This window comes from Pituophis catenifer, unplaced genomic scaffold (assembly GCF_029215685.1).
Source record: "Pituophis catenifer annectens isolate HBS135680 unplaced genomic scaffold, rPitCat1.0.hap2 SCAF_3, whole genome shotgun sequence".
NCBI lineage: Eukaryota > Metazoa > Chordata > Lepidosauria > Squamata > Colubridae > Pituophis > Pituophis catenifer.
The window spans coordinates 105,820,006-105,834,506 of record NW_027256883.1 but is presented as its reverse complement, the minus strand read 5'-3'; the positions used below and the strand labels follow the sequence as shown (position 1 = coordinate 105,834,506).

At 40.4% G+C, this 14,501-nt stretch overlaps 1 protein-coding gene across 1 annotated transcript in view; it reads right to left on the bottom strand.

The window, feature by feature from the left end:
• Positions 1-3,459: 3,459 nt before the first annotated feature.
• Positions 3,460-14,501, bottom strand: part of NUF2 (NUF2 component of NDC80 kinetochore complex) — a 59,476-nt gene continuing 48,434 nt past the window's right edge. The window contains exon 14 of the mRNA XM_070939186.1: positions 3,460-4,267. Coding sequence (XP_070795287.1) covers positions 4,148-4,267 — 120 coding nt within the window. The 3' untranslated portion in view covers positions 3,460-4,147. The remainder of the gene's footprint in view (positions 4,268-14,501) is intronic.

Here is a 14,501-nt window from a genome sequence, read left to right as displayed (position 1 = left end):
AGAAAAGGAAGGCTGCCAGACATTTGAGGTGGCAAGGAGTTTGTGGGGCACCAAATTGTCCCCATGTCGAGTTAGCCGATGTGACTTGTTCCATTCCAACCCAGCTGTCCCGAGTCAGCCACAGTCAGTGAGCAGAATAGAGCCAGCCATGCCCATCTAGTCAGACTTGCCATAGTTTTACATGCAACTGGCCCTTTTAAGACAACCATAATGCTGATGCAGCCCTCAATGAAATTGAGTTTGACACCCCTGCTTTAGTACACCAAGAACTTAGATATTATACAAAAAATTGATTCTATAATGCAGAAATTGATTATTTTTAATTTTTAAAACCTGTTTAAAACATTTATTTTGCATAGCAAAACAAGTTTAACAAATTTGTGCTCAACATTGGGATGGTTTTATATTTCTGTAAAGTTTTAGATTTTTCTTGTGTTTAAGAAAAAATGTATTTTTTTTCTCTGCATAATACTTAGTTTGACTCTTTGATTTGGAAATCTTGCACAAAATGTAGTTCACAGACCATTTTGGGATAAAGTGAATAGAAAATGCCTATCCTCCAGCCTTCTAATTTTGGCTTTCAAGTCATTTGTTTTTTAAACTTTAGAACATTAAGCCCACATTGCTACTAATTCAATAATTTGGTACATGTCCTAATATACAATTTTTTTTTTTTTGGTTTGATTTATATGCCGCCCTTTTCCGGAGACTCAGGGCGGCTTACAATGCGTTAAGCAATAGCCTTCATATTTTTGTATATTTATACAGTCAGCTTATTGCCCCCCCAGTCTGGGTCCATTTTACCTACCTTAGAGAGCCTGGTGAGATTTGAACTTGCAGTAATTGCAGGCAGATGATGTTAATAACAGTGCTTTAGTCTGCTGCACCACCAGGGCAAAAACTTGTCTAGTTTTTGGAAGCTTTTTCTTATGGCTCCCTTTTCAGCGAATAAGAACACTTGTGGTACAGATAGTCCTTGTTTAGCAACTTCCTTGGACATCAATCATTCAGTTACAACAGTGATTAAAAAGTAATTTTACAACCAATATCCACATTTATAACCTTTGCAGGGACTGACATATTTTTGCCATTAGTCAGTAGTCATTGTCCTGTGCCTGACCCATTTTTTATTATCCCCCCCCCCAAGCAGCAGAAAAATTATTTAAGCTCTCTTGAGCTTTTTTCTGCAGCAGGGTGCTCCCCACAAAATGTGCTAACCACAAGTTAACAAGCTCACTTTCTGAGTTTATTTAATCAGAATCCATTTGCAAGCTTGCAGCTGCTGCATAAAATTGACCAGACCCTAATCAGTTTCACACTAAAGGCTTTTTTAAAGCTCTTAAACTTCTGCAGAAGAATATGCTAGGCCAGTGATGGCTAACCTTTTCCGGACCGAGTCCCAAAGAGCACCCAAACCCCCAAAATGCAATGTATGCATGCCCCCCCCCATGCAGCCCCACCGCATGCCTCCCACACGTGCGGCAGAAACCCAACGACCAGTTGGGCGGCGGGAGGCACATGTGCAACAGAGCTGAACTCTTGCATGCCCAGAGGGCGCTGTGTGGCACCTGTGGCATGCATGCCATAGGTTTGCCATCACAGTGTTAGGCAAAAAGGTGGCACCACATTTCTTTTGATGTGTATTTGTCATTTGTGTTCCTTATTCTTATAATTCCTTCCTCTCCAATGAACGTAAATAAACATTTCTCTTCTTGCTAATTATCTTATGTTGGGGTGAGCATTGCAAAGGGTGGGGGAGTGGGGGAAAAGCAGTATAAAATTTGCCTTTTTCCTGGCTTCCTCATGAGTTGAATTCTATATAATCTTCCATTTGTTCACCCATCTGTTTGGGTCTTATCTTTCTGATACTTTGAAGGAAAGACGCAGTCACCATTTTTCACTAGCAACCACTTCATCTAATAGCCAAGTTGCTGGTCCCAATTGTGGTCACTAAATGAGGACTACCTGTTTAGCCCTAGTTGCTTTTTTCTGGAAGCAAAGTTTTGGTAACTGTGATAAATATTGGAGATCAGGAAACTTGAGATTATTCCTAAAAGAGGAATTTGTTATCTTTGTTATGTAACAAAGATTCCTGAAGAATCTGCAAATTCAGGCGCCCTATCCCGCACAAATCCTTTGAGCAAGCACATCACTCAGTTCTATCAGAATTTACTGAGATCCTAGGGAGAAATTGGCCACAAACTTTCACTTAGGAATCTATGGACAAGTTAATATGTTGTTTTTATAGCAATTCTTATGTCTTTTCAGGTCTCTGTTCAAAGTTGGTTGAGTTGTCACAGGGCAGATTTATCTTTGTCCTGACTGGCCAAAATTAATTATATAGTCAACATTAAAAGTAAATATTTGATAGTGCAACAGTGTCACCTAGTGGGAAAATATAGGATTTCTTTTTTTAGCAAATATACCAGTACATACCAGAAAAGATGAGTGAAAAATATTATAAATATCTACAATAGCTGGCCGACACTGCAAAAAATGTGGTAATGTATTACAAATAATTCATACAAGTGAAGCATTTCTCATTTTTCATATCATTAGGCGAATCTGATCACTTCTGAATATAATTACATAATTATTACAAAATAGTTGGATTAAATCCAATTTTTCATAAGGGTATCATTCAGATCTGGATTTAACTGATAAAGGTCAATGCTATGGAAACCTATCACAGGGCTGCTGTGAAGACAAATAGAAAAGAGCACTATGTACCCTACCTTGAGTTCTTTAATGCAAGATAGAATATAAAACTGACACATAAACAGCTAATAACATAATCAAGTGTTTTGGATATGCAGTACAGTGGAGATTCTCATTTAAAACTTTTAATGCATTTGATGCTAGATCGAAAATCAGTCTTTAAATTTAAATCTGGAACTGAGTCTTGAAAGTGCTATAAAACCAGTTTTACAATCCCATGGTTTCAAATTCTTTCCCAACTCAGAAAGTGCTATGAGAAAGGAGGGCAGACAGCAGATATGTGTCCTGGAGAAGTTGCCTTCCTACTGAAGCACCCTATCCTTCCAGGAAAGAGTAAAGGCCTGGCTATCTGGAGAACTACTGATGTATGATTGTCTTCTTACATTGCAGCCTTATTGTTCAGCTGTAAATTATCTAATCTAAAAATCACAAAGCAGGAGTCCCCACTTCAAGTAGGGTTTTAGTGATATTACTTACTTGAATAAAGGCAATTGTCTATGTATGCAATCACAAAAACATTTGAAAACAATTATTGTTTTATCTATTACAGTACTTCATTAAAATGAGTAAAACAATTACTTTTTATGGACTTTTATTGAACATAAATCTATTAAAATGCTGAATTTGGGGTTGCTAATTAATATTAAGCTAAAAATTCCTTTAGATAAAATTAACCATTTTTATTAAAAAAATATGCATGTTATAATCTTTATAAAGATATCACCATTATTGCATCAGAAAGAGATTATCAAATTTTTATTATGTAGAAAAATGAAACATGTAGGTTAGTGAATCTTAACTTTTATTTTTTAGCAGATTTCTAAATCACCAAATGTAAGCCCTCAATCAGAAACATGATGCCAGTGGGCACATTGGCTCATGCAAGTCATTCAGAGGATGTTCATAGGACCCCAAATTTCAAGATTAAAAATTCCTAGCAGAGCATGGTGTGCTCACTCACTCTGCAAAAATCTTGTAGGGTTTAGTAATCTCCAGAGATTTGGCTGTTAAAATAATTGGTGCTACAGGAATTATCTACAATAGTATGCATAAGATCTCGAAATTCAAAGAATTCAATGGCCAATATTTGTTGCTGAAAATTCAAGTGATTTTTTTTTACAATGTGATTAAAAAGAACCATTCTAACAGAGAAAATGTTGGGTTAGGGTTTATAAACTTTTAAATTCACAAATCTTTATTATATGACTAAAGAAAATATGACTATTCGTAAGGTACTATTATTATCCAATGAAAGCAAATTGCATCTCTCAATTCTATTCATTTAAGAAAAAATTAACATAATGGAAAACAGAAAATAAGTCATTTGACACTTCAACAGAAATTTGTAAACTCTACAGTTCTTGCAATTAACAGGCTACTCCATATTTTTAGCTCAAAAAAATGATGTAAAATAATTAGAATTACAACATCAAAAAAGTCCAGTTAATTGAGCAATTTTGTCTTCTCTCGATGATATGTAGCTGTTCACTGTCCTGGCCAGATTTTCATGATATTTCTCCAAGCCAATCCTCAAGCTGAGGTAGATCTCCTTAAAGAGGTAGAAGATCAGCAGACATTATTTTTTATAAGAGACATGAGATCTACACACACACAAACCCTTAAGTGATGTATGTACTGGACCATGGCCTGTACTATCTCTATGATTGGCTTCTGGCAAGAGATGGGTTGCAATTCACAAAGACTGGAAAGAATGTTTTCAGAAAACGACCGGCTCAACTTATCAGGAGGGCTTTAAACTAAAATTGAGGGGGGAGTGTTACCAATCTTTAGGATCTCCAGGACCTAATTCCAAGCAAAAAACCATAGAAAGCAAGTCAAATAATGAAGAAAGGAAGGATAGGAAGGAAGACAAACACAAACAGCAAACAGGAAGCATAGGAAGCATTCCCAGAGTCAGACATAAAGATCTCAAGTGCCTATATACAAATGCACAAAGTCTGGGTAACAAACAGGGTGAACTTGAACTATTAAAATACGAAGGTAGATATGATATAGTTGGAATAACAGAAACTTGGTGGGGCGAAACCCATGACTAGAACATACTGATAGGATACAAACTGTTCAAGAAAACCTCAGACCCCATAAAAGAGGAGGTAGAGTTGCACTGTATGTAAAGGACCACTATATTGCTACAGAAATGCATGAAACCAAAGACGAAAACCTCCTAGAATACATATGGGTCAATATAAAAGAAAAAAAGAATGACATGGCCATAGGTGTATACTATAGGCAACCCAATCAAGCAGAAAAAATAGATGTCCTTTTTGCTAACCAACTAACAAATATATGTAGGAAACACACTACAATAATAATGGAGGACTTCAATTACCCTGACATCAATTGGAAAACTAATTCTGCACCAAATAAGAAATCAAATAAGTTCCTAACCAACCTAGCTGACAACTTTGTTGTCCAAAAGGTGGAGGAAGGAACTAGAGGGACAGCCATACTGGACTTAATTCTTAGAAACAGAGAAGATAGAGGGAAACCACAGTCATTTATGAAGATATTGAAGAGTTCTGGGCCTAAGATGGAACCTTGTGGTACCCCACTGCTTACTTCCCTCCATGTAGATGTAGACGCATTAAGGACTACTCGTTGAGTACGGTTTGTCAGACAGTTACAAGTCTGTCTGGTGGTGATGCTATTTATCCCACTTTTTTCTATCTTATGAAGTAGTAGGTTGTAGTCTACTTTGTCGAATGCCTTGTTGTAGTCTAAGTATATTGTGTCCACAGTATTTCGCTGGTCTATTAATTTAGTCACTATGTTGAAGAATGAAATAAGATTGGTTTGGCATGATCTGTTTTTAACAGGCTGACTGCTACCGTGTTTTCCCAAAAATAAGACCGGATCTTATTTTCTTTTAGGCTTGAAAATAAGCAGTTGCGTTTATTTTCGGGGAGGTCTTATTTTTTTGATGTGCAGGAGGCGGTGAGTATGGTCACCTCATGGCTGCTGGGCCTCTTAACCGCAGCCCACATATCAGCAGGTCCAGTGGGGGACGGGAGTTCTGTCACTCTGGGTGCCTGGAGATGTTTCTGGCACACTCTTGCCAGTCCTCACCTTGCCCACGACACCAGGCAACCTTGCAGCCAAGGGATCCTCTCTTCCGCAGCTCACCTTGTGGCTGTGGAGCAAGCGGTGAGCACAGTTTGCGCTCCGTCAGGCCTGGAGCTTGGGTGTTGCTCAGGCTGCCGCCACAATGGGGAAGAAAGCCATGTGGCTTGTTGGAATTGGCTCCCTCCCCCCCTCTACCCGGCTGCTGCTGGAGAAAAGGACGAAAAGGCAGGCAAGTGCGTGCTTACGATACAAGCAAAGCACAGCCTGTCCCTTTCAAGCAATCAAATGTTTGTGTGTGTGTGAGAGAGAATGAGAGCGAGAAAGAGAAACAGAGGAGGGGAGTAACAAGAATTGCAGGCAATGCTGTTTGAAAGGGTTTCCTCTCTGCCATTTCTCGTTCTTTCTTTCCTTCTCGCTGTCTCTCTCACACAGATACCTGGCCTCTGCATGGGCAAACCCCGCCCGGTCAACGTGAGAAATGAGGGAGAGCACCTCCTCTCCCATGTGACGCCAGCTGAGCTCAAGCCCACCCACCCCGATCCTCAGTGCTTTGTGCACATTCAGCCGGCCTGGCTACTCCCCAAATCCCTACTGAGCAAACACGCGGGGCGGGCGACACAGGGATTGGCACTGGGCCATGAGTCTCAGTTTGAGCAACCCGCCGACCTGGGACTGGGGGGAGAGGGACCAGTGCCGGAATTCGAAGCAATGGTGAGCTCTGTCTGTGCAGCCATGAAGCGGGATCAGTGTGGCCGGCTTTTGCCCACAGCATTGCCAGCCAGAATCAGGTCAGAGCCTCTGCCACCTGAGACCAGCAGACCAGATTCAGTGAGCCAGACGCACTGCTGCAGCCCGGGAGGAAAAGAGGGAGAGGAGCAGGGGTGAAATGCTCCCGGTTCGGACCAGATTGCCCGATCCAGTAACGATGGAGGCGGGAGGTTCGGTGAACCGGTAGCAAAAATCCCTGTCCCCTCCCATGCCCAGCTGAGCCGCGCGATCATCAATGCCTTTTTTTAATTATTTTTTAAAGCATTTTTTCTACAACCTCTTCGGCTGAAGAGTTTGTAGAAAAAATGGTTTTAAAGTAAAAAGAAAAAAGAAAAAAGTTGGCCAGGCTCACCCAGTCACATTACCTCACCACCACCAAGCCACGCCCACAGAACCAGTAGTAACAAATTTTAGATTTCACCACTGGAGAGGAGGCACTGCGAGAGACCATTTCTCACGTTCTTACACTCCCGGGTGGCAGCAGCGCGTTCAGCTCACCAAATCTGACCTGCTGATCTCAGCTGGCGAGGGGGAGAGAGAGAGATGAATGAGTGACTGAGTGTGTGCCTGTCAGTTGGCTTCCAGAGCCAGAGAGGGTAGAGATGGGAAGCAGCTAGGCTGCTGTTGCCTTTCATTGAGGCGCGAGATGGGGCTCCTCTTGCCATCTATTCTCCCCCCCCCCGTCACCGGGCATGACAAGACTTCCTGCCCCTCACTTAGCCACCTGCCCCCTTTATCAAGGGGGGTGGCAGGTGGGGAGGTGTGGGGTGCGGTAGAAGGAGTATTCCCAACTCCTGGACTGACTGGTTTCTTCCCAGTAATTCTTTCTCTGCCTTTCGGTATTGGCTGTAAAAAACTAGGATTTTCTGGGCAGAAAAGTTTGCCTCACCCACCCAGGTGCCCTCGCTTCCTCCAAGTCTTTGTTTGCCTACCGGTATTTGATTTCCAGCTCCGTCGCGTTTCTCGCCGTTGTGTGCAGGGAAACAAGTTTGTGGGACTACCGTAAAAAAAGTTCAATCAATCAATTCTAATTTCTCATGAGATTTTTTTTACGGTAGTCCCACAAACTTTTCTCCCTGCACACAACAGCGAGAAATGCGATGGAGCTAGCCACCTTCGATATATGGGGTGGGTGGCTAAGTGAGGGGCAGAATGCCAGCTGTGCCGGTATGACGAAGCTTGCAGCGGTGCTGCTGTTTGTGCATGCAATGGCACAACAAGTCTTGCAGAGTCTTGCTCCAAGGAGGCAGCAGCGCGACAAGTCTCACAAAGACTCATTTCTGGCGGAGTTTGGGGGAGAGAAAGAAAGACTTCTGCAGCTTCTGGCTGCATGCAAGGAAAGCAGCAGAAGCAGCAGAAGCCTTTCTTTCTCTCCTCCAAACTTCGCCAGAAACGAAGATTTGGAGGAGATTTGGCGTGCAAATGCCACCTCTTGGAGAAGGACACTGCAAGGCTTGTTGCGCCATTGCACGCACAAACAGCAGCACCGTCGCCAGGTTCAACATACCAGCGCAACGATAAAGACTCATTTTTGGCGGAGTTTGGGGGGGGAGAAAGAAAGACTTCTACTGCTTCTGGTACTTTTGTTGCGTGCAGCTAAAATTCACAAGGCAGGAAGGTGAAATGCCAAACTCAACCCATACTCACACCTCGTGTATGGGCTGCCCCCAAGTGGGGTGGAGGTAGGGAGGCCATCGGGGCCCCACATGGCCCCCGCCTGCTTCAGCTTCGCCTTCACCAGGGTGGCGGGCACTAGAAGGGCGCTGTCCCGAAGCCTCGCCACTTGGTTTGGGGCAGATGGTGGCTGGCAGGTCCAGGTGCGGTGGAGCAGAGAAGAGAAACGGCGCAGAGGAAACCCATTCAAACCATGAACGCCGCCTGCTCCATAGCCACAAGGTAAGCTGTGGAACAGATGGCCTTCGGCTGCAAGGTTGCCTGGTGCCGTTGGCAGGGCTGGGGCTAGCAAGAGTGCGCTGGAAATATCTCCAGGACTTGGAGAGGCAGAACTCCCAGCCGTCACTGGATCAGCTGATCCACGGATCGCGGTTAAGGGACTGAACAGCTATGAGATGACCAGGGAAGGGAAGGGCTGCCTCCTGTGCTGGCCACCCCCTTTACTAGAGCTTATTTTTGGAGTAAGGCATATATTACTCCCACCCCCCAAAAATTGGGATAGGCCTTACTTTTTGAATAGGTTCTATTTTTGGGGAAATCCTGTAGTTATCACTTTACTTGTTTCTAGATGTTGGCAGATCTGTTTTTTTATACTTTTCCAGTATCTTCACAGGTATTGATGTTAGGATGATTGGTCTGTAGTTTCCTGGATGGTTTTTTTTTTCCCTTTTTTGAAGATGGGAACCACATCAGCTGTTTTCCAATCCTCTGGTAGTTCCCCGGTGCTCCAGGATTTTTGAAAGATGTGGCACAGTGATTCTGAGATGACATCTGCCAGTTCCTTTAGAACTCTGGGATGTAATCCATCAGGTCCCAGTGATTTATATTCATCAAGGTCAGACTGATGTTCTCTTACCATTTTCTTGCTTATTTTAATTTTAATTTTTAGTCTGTCATTTACAGTAATGTTTTTGGTAGGTTGGGCTATAGTTTCGTTTTGTGTGAAGATCAATGGAAAGAATGAGTTAAGCAGCTCTACTTTCTCTCTGTTACCTGTTACTTCCTTCTCTCTTGAGTGGACTGACTGTTTTCTTGATATTTTTCTTGTTATTTCTATGTTGGACGAAACTTTTTTTTATTATCTTTAACTTATGTTGCAAGTCTTTGTTCATTCTGAACCTAGAACCTCTTGGAATCTTAGTGGACAACCAGTTAAATATGAGCCAGAAGTGTGCGGCTGCAACCAAAAAAGCCAATGCAATCCTAAACTGCATTAACAGAGGGATACAATCAAGATCAAGTGAGGTACTAATACCACTCTATAAAGCCTTGGTAAGACCACACCTAGAATACTGCATCCAGTTTTGGTCACCACACTATGCATGACTAGTCTAGTGAAGAGAAGGATCAGGGGAAACATGATAACAGTGTTCCAATATTTGAGAGGCTGCCACAGACAGGAAGGGTTCAAGCTATTTTCCAAGGCATCTGAAGGCCAGACAAGGAATAATGGATGGAAACTGATCAAGGAGAGATTCAGCCTAGAAATAAAGATAAATTTTCTGACAGTGAGAACAATCAACCAATGGAACAGCTTGCCTTCAGAAGTTGTGGGAGCTTCGACTTCTGGTTTGGCGTCGCGGCGAGAGAGTTGGGGAAATAGCGGGCTCTGATGAGTGCCGCAAAAACCCCGGCTGCCGAACTGCCGCTGATGGGTCTTCGGACCAGAACCGTCCTGCAGAGACGGGGAAGAAAGAGGGGCACCTTGGACGACCAAGAGGAACAGGCAAGTTCCTCGGAGGTCAGAGAGAACCCTCTGTGAGTCGGCAGCGGGGGGCAGCAGCCATGGTGGCTGCCACGAAACTGGGACAACCTGATTAAGAGATGTGCAGGAGGAAAACGGAGCTCTTTGAAGCTGGGTGAGTGACAACCAACCCAGGCTTGTAACAACGCTTAGAGCAATACTTTTAACTAAAAAACCCCTAGCCTTAAATAGCGGCTGAACAACAAAGGGGCTATGGAAAGTTTAAAATGTAACTTTAGAGAGACAAAGACCCAATAAACAACTAACTCTTGAACAGAACTAATGGGATTAAATATCGAGACATGGTGAAAAGACTGGATATTTTAAAATTTGAACTGGATCTTAAAAAAGAAGATGATTTGATATTCTTAAAATCAAATTGAAACAACATTGCACGACTAATGGAAAATGTGGATTGTAGAGGGACACCTTCTGGCTTAAAAAGGAACATTGCAATTTGTCTTTGTTATGGAAAATTCTGAACTTTACAGATAACAGCCTTGGGATTTTGTGGAGGTTTTTTTTTCTTGTCTGCAGGCAGTTTGATTTTGGTGAAAAGAAAAGGAAATTACAATGGAACTCCTATACTTGGAACAATAATTATTTAAAAAACTGGCGCAGGAATAAAAGAAGTATCTAGCACAGGCTCAAGAGAAGGGAACTTGTTGCATTATATCTGGAATAAAAATAAGAAAAAGATTTAATATGACACATGGAGGACAAAATTTGAAGACTCTGAAAATAGAAGGAAATATATGCTAGTAGGCGAGAAAATGAAGAAATAAGGAATATACGGCTGGAAGATTAAAACAATGTGTTTAAAAATGAGACAATGTATAGGTGGACAGTAATAATAAAAAGCAGGTTTTTATAGACAAGTATGGATGAATAAGAATATGAGAAAAATATGATATAGATATATAAAATTGAAATATTGATGGAAATTAGAACATAAGAGAAATTAAGCATGTTAAAAGAGATTTATAAATATATACAAAGATACGTTTTAAGTAAGAACCATGTCTACATGTTAAACTGTCCCAAAAAAAGTACATACATATATATATATATATATATATATATATATATATATATATATATATATATATATATATATATATATATATGCATATTCTTTCTAGCCAAGTTTTACCTACGTAAACTGAGTTGTTCTGCAGCCCTAGTTCTGTGAAATCTCATTCACAAGTTTCTGGGCTTTTTTTCTGTTGACAAACTGCAACTCTGTGTTGCTCTCTGGGAGACTCAGATAGCTATTTCTGCCTTTTAAGGCGTTGTCAGTGAGCCACACCCACTTCTCAGATATTCCCCCTGTAAAGGTACAATGTGTCTTTTTCTTTTTCGTAGGCTTTTATGTGCATATTCTTTCTAGCCAGGTTTTACCCACGTAAACTGAGTTGTTCTGCAGCCCTAGTTCTGTGAAATCTCATTCACAAGCTTCTGGGCTTTTTTTCTGTTGACAAACTGCAACTCTGTGTTGCTCTCTGGGAGACTCAGATAGCTATTTCTGCCTTTTAAGGCGTTGTCAGTGAGCCACACCCACTTCTCAGATATTCCCCCTGTAAAGGTACAATGTGTCTTTTTCTTTTTCGTAGGCTTTTATGTGCATATTCTTTCTAGCCAGGTTTTACCCACGTAAACTGAGTTGTTCTGCAGCCCTAGTTCTGTGAAATCTCATTCACAAGCTTCTGGGCTTTTTTTCTGTTGACAAACTGCAACTCTGTGTTGCTCTCTGGGAGACTCAGATAGCTATTTCTGCCTTTTAAGGCGTCGTCAGTGAGCCACACCCACTTCTCAGATATTCCCCCTGTAAAGGTACAATGTGTCTTTTTCTTTTTCGTAGGCTTTTATGTGCATATTCTTTCTAGCCAGGTTTTATCTACGTAAACTGAGTTGTTCTGCAGCCCTAGTTCTGTGAAATCTCATTCACAAGCTTCTGGGCTTTTTTCTGTTGACAAACTGCAACTCTGTGTTGCTCTCTGGGAGACTCAGATAGCTATTTCTGCCTTTTAAGGCGTTGTCAGTGAGCCACACCCACTTCTCAGATATTCCCCCTGTAAAGGTACAATGTGTCTTTTTCTTTTTCGTAGGCTTTTATGTGCATATTCTTTCTAGCCAGGTTTTACCTACGTAAACTGAGTTGTTCTGCAGCCCTAGTTCTGTGAAATCTCATTCACAAGCTTGTCAACAGAAAAAAAGCCCAGAAGCTTGTGAATGAGATTTCACAGAACTAGGGCTGCAGAACAACTCAGTTTACGTAGGTAAAACCTGGCTAGAAAGAATATGCACATAAAAGCCTACGAAAAAGAAAAAGACATATATATATATATATATATATATATATATATATATATATATATATATATATATATATTAGAACCGCTTAGAGCTTTATTTTGTAAAATTCAATTGGGGGAGGAGTTCCATCCTCTTGGAGAACAGCTTTTGTTTCACTGATCCCGAAGGAAGATCAAAACTGTACCAAACCTGAAAATTTTAGGCTAATATTACTTTTGAACACTGACTATAAAATTTTTGCCAAGATATTAGCGAATAGACTAATGCCAGTTATGCAACAAACAATTCATAATGATCAATCAGGTTTTATAAAAGGGAGGCAAATGAAATATAATGTTAGACAAATTGTAAACTTATTGGAATATTTGGAAAAAAACATTTTGGAGAGTATTTTATATAATCAATTAGAGCAATATATCAAGAACAAACAGCAGAAATAATAATTAACGGAGGCTTAACAAATGTTTTTAAAATTGAGAAAGGTACAAGGCAGGGCTGTCTTTTGTCTCCTTTGTTGTTTATTTTAACTTTAGAAGTTTTGTTGAATAAGATACGTGACTCTGATAAGATAAAAGGAATTGTAATTAGACAGCAGGATTATAGATTAAGAGTGTTTGCAGACGACCTGGTTGTTACTTTATCTCAACCTATAGAAGCAGCTCCACATATGTGATGGCTAGAGGGAAAAAAACTTTAAATTCTTGCCGCGGGGCTTCAAAGAGCTAGCTGCAAAGAAGTAAATTCCTGGAGCAAATTTTTTCCCCCCTAGCTATGCTGAAAAAGCGAAATTGAAAGTAAAGAAGGGTCTTTGCTGCAACGTGACAAAATGAGGCAGAGAGATTTCTTTTTCTTTTTCCTCACCAAAAAAGGTAGGTGCAAAACTGCAAACAATGGGAAATTTAGGGCAAAAGAGGAGGTTCAAGATTTTAAAACACAAAAGAAAAAAAGCTCTATTTAACTAGGGAATTGTAATAATTGAGATACTATTAATTGTATATTGTGTTGAAAGCAGAAATGGTTAAGTTGTGGTTTGGAGGAATATATGGGGGAAATTATTTGGTTTATTATTATTGGTAAATATAATTAATTGATTTGTAAGAAATTGGATTGCATGGAAATAATTGGAATATTCATGTTCATATTAATATATAAAAAAGATAGTTATATAACTAATTGATTTATATTAAAATGTTGAATTTGTATTAAACAACTGTATTACATAATTACATAATTAACCAATGTGAGGATGGATATAAAAATAGATGACATTGGGAAGGGGTATAATATAGAATAGAAGGGAAAAATTGAATTTGATTAAGATTACAGATGAGGATGAAGGGTAATATTGGTTTTTTTAAAAAATAGATGAGGAATAAATATGGTAAAAAGGAAATATAGAAATTGTAAATTTAATTGAAATGACTAAACACTGTGTTGGAAGAAATATCCTTCTGGGTTCTGCTCCAAGTGGGGAAAAAGATACTGGAAACATGGAGACTGCTTGGAAAGATGGTTTAATGGTGGACAGGATCATATGGCTTGAGTTCCTGAACAGAAAAGGGGCAGATACAGTAAATCTTCGGGTTTTTATGCTCTCTCTGGCTCTGCATTTCTTGGGGCCCCGAAAGAGTATCCTGATTGGTTGTCAGACTCCCAGGGGATGGGGGTCTTAGCTAGCCTTGCTGGCTGATGGTCACATGTGCTTCCCAGGTCACGTGTGGTGAGTTTTGGTTGCTAGATGGGGCCCATTGTGTTAGTTTCTGTTGCTATTGTGTTGCAAATGTCCTTTGACAAAGGATTGACTTTCTGCCTCTGGCCCATTAACAAAGGGTGGGCAGCAGTAAGGTGGGAGCTGCTTTGTCTGTAAAATATGCTTCTCCATTTCTCATCCAGGGAAATATAATATTCTGCCTTTTTAATATTTCCCAAAATATTTCATTCTTCTAGGAAAGGGGTGGGTGCTAACCTCCTACAACTGTTTAAATTTGTGAACTGGCCAAATACTCTGTTCGAAGAAAATACATTGTATGTTTGCATGTGTGTTTCTAATTATTGCTATTTATTCATATTTGTTCTCTTTTATTCTTTAAAGTTTAACAATTCATTCTTTATCTTAATATCTTTATATTTGTTTGGGGTTGGCTTTCTTCTCTTTCATCTTTTTTATTGTACAGCAATCTTTCTTCTCAAACCTACC